The sequence below is a fragment of the Vombatus ursinus genome, unplaced genomic scaffold (assembly GCF_900497805.2).
Source record: "Vombatus ursinus unplaced genomic scaffold, bare-nosed wombat genome assembly UNPS02006779.1, whole genome shotgun sequence".
Taxonomy (NCBI): domain Eukaryota; kingdom Metazoa; phylum Chordata; class Mammalia; order Diprotodontia; family Vombatidae; genus Vombatus; species Vombatus ursinus.
The window spans coordinates 23,516,269-23,531,752 of record NW_020946557.1 but is presented as its reverse complement, the minus strand read 5'-3'; the positions used below and the strand labels follow the sequence as shown (position 1 = coordinate 23,531,752).

General features: G+C 38.3%; 1 protein-coding gene across 7 annotated transcripts in view; it reads left to right on the top strand.

Moving 5' to 3' along the window:
- Positions 1-15,484, top strand: part of EPB41L2 (erythrocyte membrane protein band 4.1 like 2) — a 274,065-nt gene that overhangs the window by 165,172 nt on the left and 93,409 nt on the right. For all 7 annotated transcript variants that reach the window (XM_027848549.1, XM_027848548.1, XM_027848547.1 and 4 more), the window contains exon 5: positions 4,210-4,252. In XM_027848549.1, the coding sequence (XP_027704350.1) occupies positions 4,210-4,252 (43 nt within the window). The remainder of the gene's footprint in view (positions 1-4,209; positions 4,253-15,484) is intronic.

Below are 15,484 nucleotides of genomic sequence, written 5' to 3'. Positions count from 1 at the left end.
CCTAGTCTTCTTACTTACCTGTATGACCTTGGGCAAGTCACTTAACTCTGAGTTGACTGGGCTAAATAAACTCTGAGAACTCTTCTAGCTCTAAATCTATGATCCTGTGAATTGAGATTTTTGGGTTGTCAGTAATATATTTTTGAGGTATTCTTTGCCCAATGCTATACCCAGTACTGTGAGGGATTCAAAAGAACAGGACTCCACCCCAGCTCCACTCGGAGAGCTTATAGTGTATCTGGGAAAACCGAACTAGTAGAAATGAAATAAAATTAGATTAAATGTAAAATGTGTAGAACTAGATTTTCCCAAAAGGGAAGAGAGAGAGACCTAAGTGTGGGCTGGATTAGTCAGAACATTGTGGACAGGTTTGGGACTTGAAGTTGGCCTTGGAGTATAGAGTTTGGTTAAATGGAGGGGAGCAGGAAGGACATTCTTGGTAAGGAATGATAGCATAGAGGTGAGAATGAGCGTGGGATTTGTGTTGACCTCTAGTAGAAGGCACAGTTAGAACAGCACTGTGAAATAAGTTTGTAATCAGTATTGTAGTAAAGTGGGAGTACGATTATGGCAAACCTTAAAAGCTAAGTAGAGGAGTTTTGACTTGATGGATTTATACTGGGCAGAGGAATAAATAACCCATCTCTGTCCCTTCCTCAGTACTCAAGGTCATATCACTCGTTAGAGCATTCTCATGACTACTTGCCTGAACTATTGAAATAACCTCTTTATTGGTCTCATTACTGCCAGTGTCTCCTCTCTCTGTTCCTTCAAATTGTGACCAAAATAATCTTCGTAAGACCATGTCACACCCCTGGCTCTCTCTCACATATAGGACAAAATACGGATTCTGTACTCTGACATTTATGGTCCTCTACAAGTGGTCACCTCAGCCTGTCTTTCCAATCTTGTTTCACATTGAGTTCTTTTGTGAACTCTCCATTCCATCCACACTGGCTGTTAACTGTTCTCTACACCTGACGTGCCTTCTTTGACTTCCTTTGCATTTGTGCAGGCTGTCTCCTGTGGATAGAGAACATGTCATCACCATCTCTGTTTTTTGACTTCCTGTCTTCCTTCCAGGATTAGCTGAGGTGTGACACTGCTTCTGTGAAGCCCACCCTGATTCCCCCAATGTCGGTGTTCTCTTCTTTATCATATGTTACTAGAGCACTTGGTTTGATCCTTTGTACCTCCATCACTCCCGGTTTTCTAAAATTTAATTATCTGGGTACATGTTGTATTTCCCTGCATTAGGTAAACTTTAGCCATAGGTTCCAATAAATGTTGAATTGAATTGAATTGGTGATGGGGAGAGAGCCCTGTAAACAGTGACAGAAATACTATAGAAGGAAAAGGAGTCAGTTTGGATATTTGAGCTGGGGGTGGGGTATAGGAGACTTGAAAGGGTGGGGAACCTGCGGGCCTCCAGGCCACATTTGGTACTAAGCTTTTTAGTCTAGAGGTGTGATGGTGAGACAGCCACATGAGAATCTCAGGTGATCAAACAATGTCCTTTGGCCCAGTTCTCTGTTATAATATTTGGCTAAAAGGAGAATAGGGTAAAGTCTAGATGACTTTTAAGTAGTCAGACTGAAAGAACGGAAGAAAGAAACCTGGATAATTTGAGATTTTTTATTCAATTTACTTCAGACTATGTAAAGGTGATACAAGAAAACAATTCCTGATGTAGGGTATTGGAGTTGGAATGGTTTAGAACTAGCCTCATATATATTTACTGTATGGCCCACAGAGGCAGGTCATTTAGCTTTTCTTTTTTTCTTTTCTTTTCTTTTCTTTCTTTCTTTTTTTTTTTTTTTTAGGCAATTGGGGCTAAGTGACTTGCCCAGGGTCACACACTAAAAGGTGTCAAGTGTTTGGTCTGAGGCCGGATTTGAACTCAGGTCCTCCTGACTTCAGGGCCAGTGCTCTATCCACTGTGCCACCTAGCTGCCCCCATTTAACTTTTCTGAGCTCTAGTTTCTTCATCTGTAGGATGGGTATTATAGTAATGAGTAGTACCTGCCTCACAGGAGTGTTGTCAAGATCAGAGTCTACAGAGTGCTTTGTAAATCTTAAAGTGTTATATTAACGGAGTAGTTATTACTCCTCTTCTTTCTCTCCCTCTTCTCCCTCCTTCCTTTCCCTCCTCCTCCCTTTCTCTCTGTCCTCCTCCTTCTCCTCCTCCCTCCTTTCCTCCCTCCTTCTCTTCTCCCTCTTCTCTTCTCCCTCTCTCCTCTTTTTCTAGTACTTGTTGTAAGGAACTACAATGAAAGATAGTAGTCCTGAGTTCAGTTTCTGATTTCCTAAATGTCATTTAACTCTATAACCTTTGTCTCAGTTTATTTGGAAATTGCTCGTAGTAACTTTTACTCTACAGCCAGGCTTCATGTAACCAAATCAAAATGTATGAGAGCATTTGGAAGAAAATGAGAAACTGTATTCAAATAAAAGGTGGTACTTTAAAATGTGGTATAATCGATTTATAGTTACCTGTTTAATAAAGAGGAGGCACTATGGATCAAGAGTCAGTCTCCAAGTCTAGGAAACCTGGGTTGAAATCTCTGTGATTACACCACTACTGTTTCCCTGAGAAAGCCACTTAATCTCTAATTACCCCCTGGCAACTCTTTAAGACTTTAGGCAGTTTCAGATCTTCATTGATAACCAAAGTTTCCTCACTGGAAGTTCCCTATAGTGATGAAATCTTAGGTCTAGACTCAGCCTCCACCAAAACCATCTGTAATTTCTGTTTTAGAATTTCTGACAATTTATATGTGAAATTTTGCGTAAAGCTGCATTGCTACTTATAAACTGGTGCCATTCATCTCTAAACTAGTGTGCTTTGTCTTAAAAGCCAGATGTGTTAGTCTCCCCCTCCAAAAAAATAATTACTTATTTTTGTATAGTTTCTCAGAGAATGTTGTGTATTTTATGGCCAGCTTAAAGAGATTTGGGGAGAGAACAATCAGTTCCAATCATTAAATCCTCTCCTACCCCCCCCCCCTTTTTTTTACTTCATAACAAAGTAGAATACTAGAAGAAAAAAGTATATATATATATATATATAAAATATATATGATATGTATTTTCTAGTACATATGTGTATATATGTAGGTATATATGTGTGCATATACATACATACTATATGTGCATATACATATACACACATATGGAGAGAGAGAGAGATTGGGGTAGGTATATCTTGGACATTATTTTCAGATAATTTAAAAAATGTTTTTAGTTAGTGGAGAATTATCTACTCTTTTTCTTTTTACCAAACTCAAGAGATATAGTTTTGGATAGGGTTCTGGCTTCTCTTATTATGCCAACTAGGTGATCATTACATGGTGATGTGCATGGTATTCAAGGTCTTCTGCTATTTCCTTATCTCATCTTAATCTGCCACCCATATTCTATGGTTTAACCAAAGCTGGATGACATTTATTCCCCCAAACATACCCTATATACTTTCTTACCTTCCTGTCTCGGCTCAGACCCCCATTCGAATGTGAGCTTCTTGAGGTCAGGGGCTGTCTTTTGCCTCCTTTTGTATATTCAGCTCTTAGCACAGTGCCTGTACATACTAGGCACCTAATAAATGTCCATTGACTGATTGACTGACAGAATGTCCTCTTTACTGGCCTAGTCGATGGTTAACTATCCTTTAATATTTAACTCAGATGACTCCTGCGTGAAGCCTTCCCTAAGTTTCTTTGTCAGCCACTATCCTTCCCACTTAGACTTTTCACAACATGCAGTAAATCTCCAGAGCGCTTGTTTAGTATTCTGTAGTAGTTAGTGGTGTTTTATCAATTTCCTAGGTTTTGTTTAAATGTTATCTCTCCTCTAGTACCTGGCACAAGGCACAGTGTAGTCATTTAATAAAATGCTTGAATGAATGAATCTGCAAAATTCAATTTATCCAAATCCCTGTATGTTCTATGTACTTAAATTTTATATTGAAGGTAATTAGACAACATTGGAAGAAGATGGTATAATTATGTAATTATGAACACAATATAAACTGATGAGCTGAAGACTTCTAAACATTATTTATTCTTCCTATAACTTATGTAGTTCTTCTTGACTCAAACTTTTATTAAAATATGCATGTACACATCTATATTTTGGGCCACTGTACCTTGCTCCTTTTTGTGTCAGACTATCTAAGTGCTAATTTTTATTTATTTATTTTTTTATTTAAAGAGCTGGCTGGATCCTTCAAAGGAGATCAAGAAACAAGTTCGAAGTAAGTATTTAAACATATGTCTATGGCAGAGTTATGAACTTAATCCTCATATGTCTCTTACATCTAAGTGAGAATAATTAAGCTATAAATCCTGTCATATGCCTTGCTGCAGTGATTGAGTAATCTTTTTCATTCAGCATTTATACAGTTTGAGAGATTTAAAATGAAAATTGCTGTATATTTTCTTACTGTAGCTCTTGGTCTCTTTAAAGATGCATGTTCATGTTTAACAAATATGGATACCTTGGGGAACTCAACTTGTCTCTAAAATGGCAGAGGGTGTAAAGTTGTGCTGGCGTGATTTCAGCAAAAGGAGGACATATTGCATATTGAAAGTATTTTAAAAAACAGTTGTACTGGGATGTAAATTCTCGGGTTGGAATTATCAAGACTCTGAAGTCAACCAGGCCAGTATTTTGGTCTGCCTTGTGCTGTGGTCCTTCATTTGCTGGGTGCCCGATGCCCTCCATGGTATGACTCTGAGTCGGCACCAAACCCACAGATGCCCTCTTCCCTTTCTTCACTGGTTTTTTGCATTTGTGAGGATCACAGAGTGCTTGTGTCTAGAGGCAATGCTGAGTGTCTCTTCCCTTCCTGTATCTACTGAGGGCTCACTTTATCTGCTTGGTTCGAGAATTGATGACTGAGGAGACCTGCCCTTTGCAGGAACCCCTTATCAGGGTGGTGGATGTGAGGCCAATATACTTTATCCCCATTATAGCTCAGAATGCCAGCATCTTGAACCTTCCCCATTAGCAAAAATTCCTAGTGTGCACTATCACCCCAGGACTTCCCTCATTTTTATATTCCCTTCTCTCTTTTTATTCTCATGACCACTTTCTTGACTTTGGGCATACTGAGTTTGAAATGTATGTGGGACATGCAATTCTAGATGTCCGAAAGACAGTAATGTGAGACTGGATCTCAGGAGAGAAATTAAGGCTGAATATATATATCTGGGAATCATCTGCACAGAGATGGTAATTGACACTGAGGGGGCTTAGGAGAGTGAGATAGTATTGAGGGAGAAGGTTAAGGATAGAGCCTTGGGGGGATTCTCACAGTTAATGGACATAATCTTAAGGGTGATAAAGCAAAAGAGATTTCAAAGTGATCAGAGATGTAGGAGGGAGAGGAACCATGAGATATTCGTGTCATGGCAACCTAAAGAAGTGATATTATCCAGAGGATGGTGCTTGATAGTGGCAAAGGCTACAGAGAGGTCAGAAAGGAGGAGAATTAAGAAAAAGCCATTAGATTTGGTAATCAAGATCATTGCTGTCTTGGTGACACAATAGATAGAGCTCTGGACCTGAAGTCAGGACTGCCTGAGTTCAAATCTGGTCTCAGACACTTAATAGCTATGTGACCCTAGGCAAGCCACTTAACCTCAGTTTCCTCATCTATATTATGGAGATGATAATAGTACCTGACTCCCAGGGTGTTATGAAAATAGAATGAGATAATATTTGTAAAGTGCTTTGTAAATCTTAGTACTGTATAAATGCTAGCTATTAGTTTCAGTGAAATGATGATATCAGAAGCCAGACTGCAGAGGGTTTAGATAAAAGGATAGGAGATCAGGAAGTGAGTAAATTGCTTTCTCAAGTAGTTTAAGTAAAAATAAAGGAGAGATAAAAGATAATATCAAGTAGAGATGGTAGAATCAAGTGAGGTTTTTTTTCTCAGAATCAGGAGACATGAGTATATTTGTAGGTAGCAAGGCAGACATTAATACTTTTAAGAGGAGGGTGTGTGTGTGTGTGTGTGTGTGTGTGTGTGTGTGTGTGTGTGTGAGTGAGTGAGAGAGAGAGAGAGAGAGAGACAGAGAGAGATTATGTAACACAAATTTGTAGTGGGCAATGCAATTGATAGAGTGCCAGGCCTGGAGTCAGGAACACCTGAGTTCACATCCAGCCTTAGACACTTACTAGCTGTGTGACCCTGGGCAAGTCACTTTAACCCCATTTGCCTCAGTTTCTTCATCTGTAAAATGAACTGGAGAAGGAAATAGCAAACCACTCCATTGTGTTTCCCAAGAAAACCCCAAAAGGAGTCACAAAGTTGGACCTGACTAAAAAGCACCCAAGCAAGTCAGAAAGCTTGTATGAATTTTTCCAGTTTTGTCCAGCAGCACATGAATAGGAGTAAAGGCCTTGTTCTTTCACCAGTCATGTCTTACCAAAGTCTGATAAGGTAAGACTTGGCTGATAATAGGACCAAGGAGCAAGAAAGGTGATAGTGAGAATTTGGACTGATTCACTAAATGGTTGAGATGGGGGGGAGGGACAGTGAGTATACCTGTACAGAATTGTTGAGCTGAGAAAGAACTAAGGGGTGAAGAGATTGGAAGTCATGGTGTACATGAAGAACAAAGTTATAAGTAATAGGGAAAAGAAGGAATGATAGAAGATTATGATCAAATAAATGAATTTTAGGATCCATGAATAGAGGACATGGGATAATTCTGGGTGATGGCAAGATCAAAGCTATAACCATCTCTGTGTTGTTATGTAAGGCAACTGGGAAGTTTGGATGTTTGGGGGAGAACCACTGTGTATGTTGAAGTCCCTTAGAATAAGGGCAGTAGTTGGGGAGGAAAGAGAGACTGAGCCAGCCAGGAATTCAGTGAGGTCAGGTATGAGTTACACTAGATGGCCACTGAGGTCTCTTCCAGCTCTGAGATTCTGTGTTTCTTGTGGGTTGATTTTTTGGCTCTTATTTAGATTATTTTTGTATGTCATACATTTCAGAGTTTTTAGATTTTCTAAGTTTTGGAAGACAAGATTCTTTCTGATTATGAACTGCTTTTTTATGGTCTAGTTGTTATTAAAGTGTTCTGAGAGTTATTTTTAAGACTTTTTGCCCTTGTGGCTTGGCAAGAATAAGGAAAGCAACAAATAGCATTTGACTGTTTCAAACAAATTTTGAGCCAGTTCTTTAAGTGATATCCTGAACTGTCAGAATCATGAAACCCAAGAAGAAATAGAGTATATATGTATGTTAGCTTTCATTTCCTGCTTGTTTTGAAATCTTAGGTTAAAAATTGCCCTTTATTCCTTGCCCAGCTTCTGTTATCACTAGTGAAAATATTTTTTGTTTAATAGGTAAGTAATAAAGGTGAATATTTAAATTTTTGAGAGGCAGTTAGAATAGTTGGCATTTTGCTTATTTATGTTATTGTTGATGAATGCGTTCTTATATTAGTATATTAATTTAACTGCACACAGTGTGCATGTGTGCATGTACATGTACAAATACATATTCTGCATTTATATGTTCATTAAAATAACAGTTCAGGAACATGTGAGCTGTCAGTTCAGTAAGGCATGAGAAATTCCTCCTGACTTGGCAATATATTCTAAAAAAAATAAATTCCCTGGTCTAAATATGGCTTTATGAACATGTTTACAAGAGATTTAGGCCCATGATTAAATCCTGGAATCCATCAGATGGGGTATTTAAGTGTCTTGATAACTTTAGTGGAGTCAGCAGAGGATTATGGATTAATTGTCAGTGCGAGAAGAGTGAGGTCATGCATTGCTGTTTAATACTTATTTATACCTTGCATGTTAAAAGAAGTCCTTAGAACACAAGCCAGGTGGACTTGACTGAATTTTTCTGGTTTTCACTGTGCAGTGATAGAGAATTTGAGAACATGTTACCCCTGTGACCTTGACATGCTGATTTGTTTACTTACCTAAGCCTTTAGGTTTGTCTCCATTGATTTCTTCCTTCATTCCTCTAGTTCTGTAGTCATTGGTTCCCAGGTATTCTGTCAGACCCTCTCCTGTGAGCTAATCTGTTCTTGTGGCTTCAATCATCACCTTATTCTGTGTGACTTTATCTGCAGTGAAATAAAGGGGCTGGTTTAGGTAACCCTGAAAGATCCTTCTGTCTCTATGCTGGGATTCCATATCTGTATTCCAGGTTTTGATCTCTCTTGAGCTCTAGCCCTAATATTTCCAGTTGCCTATTGGATTTTCTTGTACTTGCATCTACTGTAGTCTCTTCAAACTCCGTATGTCTAGAACTGGCTGAATCATTTATACCATTGTTCACATGGTCCCACATCTCTCCCCTCAACACACAAACTGATTCCCTTTCTCTCTCTTCCTTTTCTATAACTCACCAAATCTTGTCGGTTTGTCCTCTGTAATCATACACATATGTTCCTTTCCATTCTTACTGCTGGTACCCTTATCTAGGTTCTAGTCACTTTGTCTTACTTATTACAAAATTCTTACAGCTGTTTTCTCTGACTCTACAGTTCAGTCTCTTTCAATGTATCTTGCCCAACACTAGTTAAATGAAAGTGTCACTTTCCCTGTGTAAACATTTTTTAGTGATTTCTTATAGTTCATAAAAAAGTTCAGACTCTAACCTATCATTTGAAACCTTCCACAGTCTGATCCCAACCTTTTTTTTTTTTTTTTTTTTTTTTACCATCTCTTACATCAAGGATGTCTTTGATGAACACACAAGATAGGAAAGATTTTTGCAGAAAATTGTCTATAGTAGATCCCATCTCATTATATAGAAGGATTAGCTGTAATGATCTTTATGGCTGAGTACAAACAATTGACTTGGTACAGCAAAATGCAGCCTTTAAGACCCTCCTCTAAAAAGAAGCCTTCTATGTATATTGTAATGTTTTATAAGATTTTGTGATTGTTAGGACGACAGAGATAATTTTAGTCAACATACCTTCAAGGATTGATGTCAAAGAAAGCCTAAAAGATAAGGGACACTACTCCTTCATGAAACCCAAATTGAACAGATTCCTGATAAATGTTGAGGTTCTCCAGATATTTCTCTTTAGAGATGAAATTGTATTTTGTTATGCCAAGCCCCAGAAAACTAAAGGACCTTCTCAGGGGTATCTGTAGTAACTCAAGAGATCAGTCTAATTATCTAGAAAGGGAGAATTAAATGGATCAAAAATTACGCATTTTGTTTTATGAAGTTGGAAGGGCAACTAGTCTACCATTTATCCAGTACTGACATGGCAGATGAATAAAATTATGTATTCAGAATTGCATAGGAGTAGGAGACCATGGTGGATCATATTTGGGAAATCATGTGGCACCTTTCTAGTTATGAAAGATATCAAAAACTTGCAAACACAAAATATATAATAAATAAATAGATAAATGAATAGAATATATACTGTTTACCAATAAAATAGAAAAAGAAGGGCAGGTCTACTAAGCAACATGGCAAGAATTGCATTGATTAGAACCAGTGTAGAAATTACCCTCATTGATGACATCAGAAACCCACTGAAATATCTTTCTGTGTTCTGCTGCATGAGCCTTGTATTCCAGCCAGACTGATGTTTCCACTCTTTCCTCAAATACACTCTTCCTCTTTCTGCCCCCTTCTAGGGGGCAGTTAGGTGGTGCAGTGGATAGAGCTGTGGGCCTTGCATCAGGAAGATCTGAGTTCAAATATGGCCTTACACGCTTACCAGCTATGTGACTCTAGGCAAGTCACATATCCCTGTTTGCTTCAGTTTCCTCATCTGTAAAATGAGCTGGAGAGGGAAATGGCAAACCACTTCAGTATGTTTGTGAAGAAAACCCCAAATGGAGTCATGAAGCAAGCATTGGACAGGATTGAAAAACAGCCACAACATTTCTTCCTTCTTCTTGCTTTTGCTTATGTTATTCCTCCTGCCTGGAATAAAAACCTTCTTCCATGCCTCTCATCTGGATTTTGCCAATTCTTCAAGGCTCTGATTAACTCTGACTCCTTTTTAGGAATTATCCCTTACCACTCCAGCAGCCCATGGTATTTTTTCTTACCCCTTAACTCTTAGGACACTGGCATTCATATTCAATTCAACAGATACCCTTTAGTATCCTATTGCCAGACCCCTATTCTAGTAAGCTATACAGAGAGAGAGAGGGAGAGAGAATAGCCAGTCCCCTCAAAGAACTTACATTGTACTTAGGCATTGAAGCCTGCATTATAGGTAAGCCATTACAATTTAGGAGTCAATGATAAAGCTAATAAACCACCCTTATAGTCAAAAACTGCCTTCAAATACAGCTTCTCTGACATATATACTGGCTACGTGACTGTAAGCAAATGATTTAACCTTTCAGTGCCCTAGGCAACACCCTTAAGAGTTGCATTAAGAGTATACATTGCAAAACAGTTGCTAATCTGATCTTTGAAGATGGATAATAATTCTTCATATATTTAGCACAGTGCTTTATACATAGAAGGCATTCAATAAATGACTCTAATTTTGTTCTTTGGAAGGTTTATAGATAGGTTTGATGCCGAACATTAACACAAACTTTAAATATGATTTAATATTTACGGTGTGGCTAACCTCATTTTTGAGAGACTTAATATTGATGATGTTTTCTCACTGATCTGTTTATCTATGACAGTAAAATGAACCAGAGTCTACTTGTGTAATAGGTTCAGTTATATTTGGGGCATTTTATGTATCTTTTCTGGTAGCTATAAGGACCCAGAAGCAAATGTTGAGTTAATTCTTCAGGTCTTCCAGGAAACATTAGTTTATTAAATTGATGTTTTGTTAACTGCAAGTCAGTTAGGTTAGAGAATTGGTCTGGCACTTCCACAGAATGGAGCCATTGAAGTCTTTCAGAGAGTGCTTTCAGACAACACTAAGGTCAGTACAAGAGTCCTGAAACTCAAAGTAAGAATCTTTGGAGACCAGTGGGGAAGGTCCTTTCTCATACTTACCTACCTACCTACTGGAGTTCATGTGGTCCAAGACCACAAAGCCCTGATGCCTGTCATCACAGTGCTGCTTCTAACAGAGGTTTCCAGCAGACTACCTTTTTGTTTAGAAAAATACTTCTTAGTGAGCCTCCTAATCAAATTCCTCTTACTGGTATCCAGTTGACTCCCAGCTCTTTAACAGAAATGAACGAATGGACTTTTCCTTTGTGTAGCTACTGGTCTATGAGTTGATGAGTATTTTTGTTTGTTTTACCCTGGGTGTAGCTTACTAGAATATTCTTTCAATATAGATTCACATGGAAGAATACTTTCATCATGCTGTATTAATAATTAACTTCTTTTAATATTATGTTAATTAATATTAATCGACAATTTCCTCTCATAAGGAGGGTAAGGGTCATTTTACCACACTATTATCTTAAAGGGCATTTGATAAATGGCAGCAATCAATTAAATATCCTTCCAATAGTCAGCAAGACTATATTCTTAGGTTGAAGTAAATCCTGTAAAGGTAGGGACTATTTTATTGTTGTCATACTTGACAAAGATGAGATTCAGATCCAGATCCCCTGGCCCCAAATGATCATTGTCTTTCTGCTGTACTGTGTGTTTGTATCCTGAATGTCTCCCACAGAGCTTTGTGCATAGTTAAGTTCTGAATAAATGTTTGTTGAATGTCATTGTTGAATAGCTTTAGAATGGAGGCCAGAAGAGACATGGAGAAGCACTTCAGACAGTCATCTCGTTACCTGACTGGCCTACATAAAAACCGTTATAAAAAGATAAGAATCTGTTACTGGAGATTTCTAGGGAAAAAAGCTTTTATGACTTGACTCTAATTATCCATGTGTATTTGTGTATGTGTCTTTCTGAGTATTATATAGAACTATTTTATTTGTCTTCATCTATGTAACAAAAATATATACAGGCATAAACAAAGCTACTAATGTCTAGATGTGACTGTGCACACATATAATATACCCATCACTTTTTATTTCTCTTATATATGCATCATATTCTAATTTATATTCAGGTTCTTCATGTCTCTGTCTTATCTCTCCAACAAGTCTTTGTGTGCCTTGGGGGCAGGGACTGTATCTCATCTGGGTTTGTAAAACCCTGTAAGCCAAGCACAGCACTTACATAGTGGACCTTTAATAAATGTTTGTTGAAAGTAATAAATATAGAAGCCAGTGACAGAGAAATGGCCCTTGGCCAGCCCCGTATCTAAATGGTGGTACATTTTGTTTCCCATTGGCACTATTAGCATTTCACACAGATGGAAATCTCAAGAAGCCCAAATGCTTCATACAGTAAATTGTGCCTTACAAGTCCAGAAAACAGTTAATCTCCTATTTGCTCTTTAAAGGTATTTGTGGATTTTTAAAAGGAACCTAATGGGGTTAGCACATAAAACTTAAAACCAATTTTAGACTAACAAGGGAACATATAGTCCAATGCATTCATTTCCCATGTGTGAAAATCAAGGCAGAGAGATTAAATAACATATAGTCATACAGCTCGTTAGAGGCAGAGAACAACTAAGAACCCATGTCCCCTTTCCCCCCCAGCCTTGTGTTGTTTCTATTCTTAACACATTGCTTTGCCAATAAATTATATAAATAACTCAAAGCATTTATACATGAGCTGCCTACAAGAGACCTGACACATTCATGGAAGCCATTCTATAGGCAGGCTCTCTTAAGGAATTCTGAAAAAATATTATGCTAATAATAAGGGATGAATATTTTAGGGGCCTAAATAAGAGAAGTATTATGTAAACATAATATTCCTAAGGTTGCAGGTAGTAGGCCATGTGGCCTCTCTGTCTCTCTGTGTGTCTCTCTCTCTGTTTCTTTTTGTCTCTGCCTCTCTCACTGTGTCAGTTATTTTCCCTCCCTTTTTTCCCTCCTTTTGTCCCCCCCCCTTTTGTCCTCCCTCCCCCGCCACCCCAGTTGCATAGAGGTAAGAATTGATTCTTGGTGACCAGACTGACCTGGACTGGGGAGATGAGGCATCTGATGTTTGAGATCTCTTTCAGGAGGTGATTGGTGGATTCTTTCAATTTCTGTTCATCCTCTGATATTAGGGCAGTTTTCTTTGAAAATTTGTTGAAAGATGCTGTTTAGGCCCATTTTTGATCATGGCTTTTAGGTAATCCAATAATTCCTAAATTATCTCTCCTCGATCTGTTTTCCAGGTCAGTTTTTCCATTGAGATATTTTACAAGTTCTTCAGTTTTTTCATTCTTATGATTTTTATGATTCTTGATTTTGTTTAATTATTTCTTAATGTCTCATGGAGTCATTAGCTTACACTTGCCTAATTCTAATTTTTTTGGGGGGGGGGCTAGGCAATGGGGTTAAATGACTTGCCCGGGGTCACACAGCTAGTAAGTGTCATGTGTCTCAGGCCGGATCTGGACTCATATCCTCTTGAACCCAGGGCCAGTGCTGAATCCCCTGCACCACCTAGCTGCCCCCCTAATTCTAATTTTTAAGGAGTTCTTTTCTTCTTTTTGTACCTCTTTTACCATTTGGCTGACTGTATTTTTAAGGTGTTATTTTCTTCAGTATTTTTTTGTGCCTCCTTTATAAAGCTATTGATTCTTTTTTCATAATTTTCTTGCATCATTCTCATTTCTTTCCCCAGTTTTTTTTCTACACCTGTTATTTGATTTTTAAAATTGTTTTTGAATTCTTCTAGGAATTCTTTTTGGGTCTGAAAAGAATTCACATTTTTTTTTCTTTGAGTCTTTGAATGTAGTAGTTTGTTTGTGTTTTAATCTTCCCTGTCACCATAGTAACTTTCTGTGGTCAGTTTCTTTGTTTGTTTGCTCATTTTCCCTGGCTGTTTCTTGACTTTTAACTTTATTTTAATTTTAAAGTTGAACTCTGGTCCTGTGGTAGAAGGGACACCACGGTATTCCAGGCTTCAGGTTTTTTGTGTACCTGTTTTCAAAGCTAGTTCTAGAGGTGTATAAATTTTTAGTTCTTACAGGTGGTATGATCTAAGGAAAGCTCTGTTTACTGCTCTCCTGGCCTGTGCTCTGGTTTGTGATCTGCCTCAAGTACCCTTTTTTTGCAGTGGAACTGTGACCAGGATCCCTGCTTCTGTGTAGCTACAAACTCTGGTGTGCTCCTCTTTGCCCTGGAACTTCAACCCAGATCTGGATGTGGGCAAAGCAATAGAGTCCTACACCCAGTGCCAGCAAAGGAACCCCTATAATCTCCTTCTGACTGGTCATCTCACCCCCTTACAATTTGTGGGCTGAGAGCTCTGACATCAGCACACTGCTATATAGTTGCCTGCAAATCCTGATGGTGGTTTGCTGGGGTGTGGCTTGCCCTGGCTCTGCACTGTGCTCCACTTTCACCCTGATGCAATAGACCTTTCCTGCTGACCTAATTTGTCTTGGTCTGGAATTTTGAGGCATTATTTCAAGTTGTTGGAGGGGAATTTGGGAGAGCTCAGGCGAGTCCCTGCCTTTTCTCTGACATCTTGGCTCTGAAACCTTTTAACCCATCCAGATATCTTGAAAGACACCCCCAAACACTGTTTTTAGTGAACATCCACTCTAGGTACAGCTAGGACCAGATCAATATTGGTATGTTTCAGGCAAGGTTTGAAAAATGCATCCCCTTTGTATTACTAGCCACTAGTAAAGTTGTATATACCCTGTAACACTGGTGTCTTATCACAAAATTAAAAGAAGCCTCTGTATCCCTTCTCTTTCATTCTTCAAGGTATTATATGGAGAGAAACATTTTTGAGCAGTGTGCTCCCTTGCCTCTCCACCTTCAACAAATCCCCCAGCCCCCATTTTCCTTGACTTCTCCTGGTCTAACTAGTCAAACCAAGGAGGTGAGTGTATGTGGGAACAACATTACTTAGTAATAAGTAGATATCGTCTATGCTTCATGTTCACCCTGCCTCCCCATTGTAGACAGTTGTGAATACAGATGTGTATCTCATGGAGTTCAATAACATCATCTTTACTGGGATAAAAATTGGTGATATTTCTTTCCTTTTTTTTTTTTAAATGTGTCTGAAAATTCACAGTTCTGAGACTATCTTATTTTTGATTCCAGACTCAGAATATACTAGTCTTATCTCACCTCATTAACAATAATGGAATTTTTGTTTAAAATTTTTTCTCACAAAATTGTTTTTCATCATATAGCTAATAGAATAAATAAGTGAGAGGGAGATTGTATGACGACCAATTGAACTGGGAAAATGTCTGTATATGGAATGTGCTACTGAGTATCAGCTTGGTGTGATAGAGTATTACTCTTAGAATCGGGGAGACCTGGCTTTGAATCCTACCTCAGACACTTACTAGCTATGACATTGAAGGCAGATCACTTAAACACTCTGAGATTCAGTTTCCTCATCTGTAAAATGGGGACAAAATAATACCTTTCTCAGAAAGTTGTGAGGCTTAAATGAGAGCGTAAAGTGCTTTGCAAACGTTAAAGTAGTAGATAAATGTCAGCTGTTATT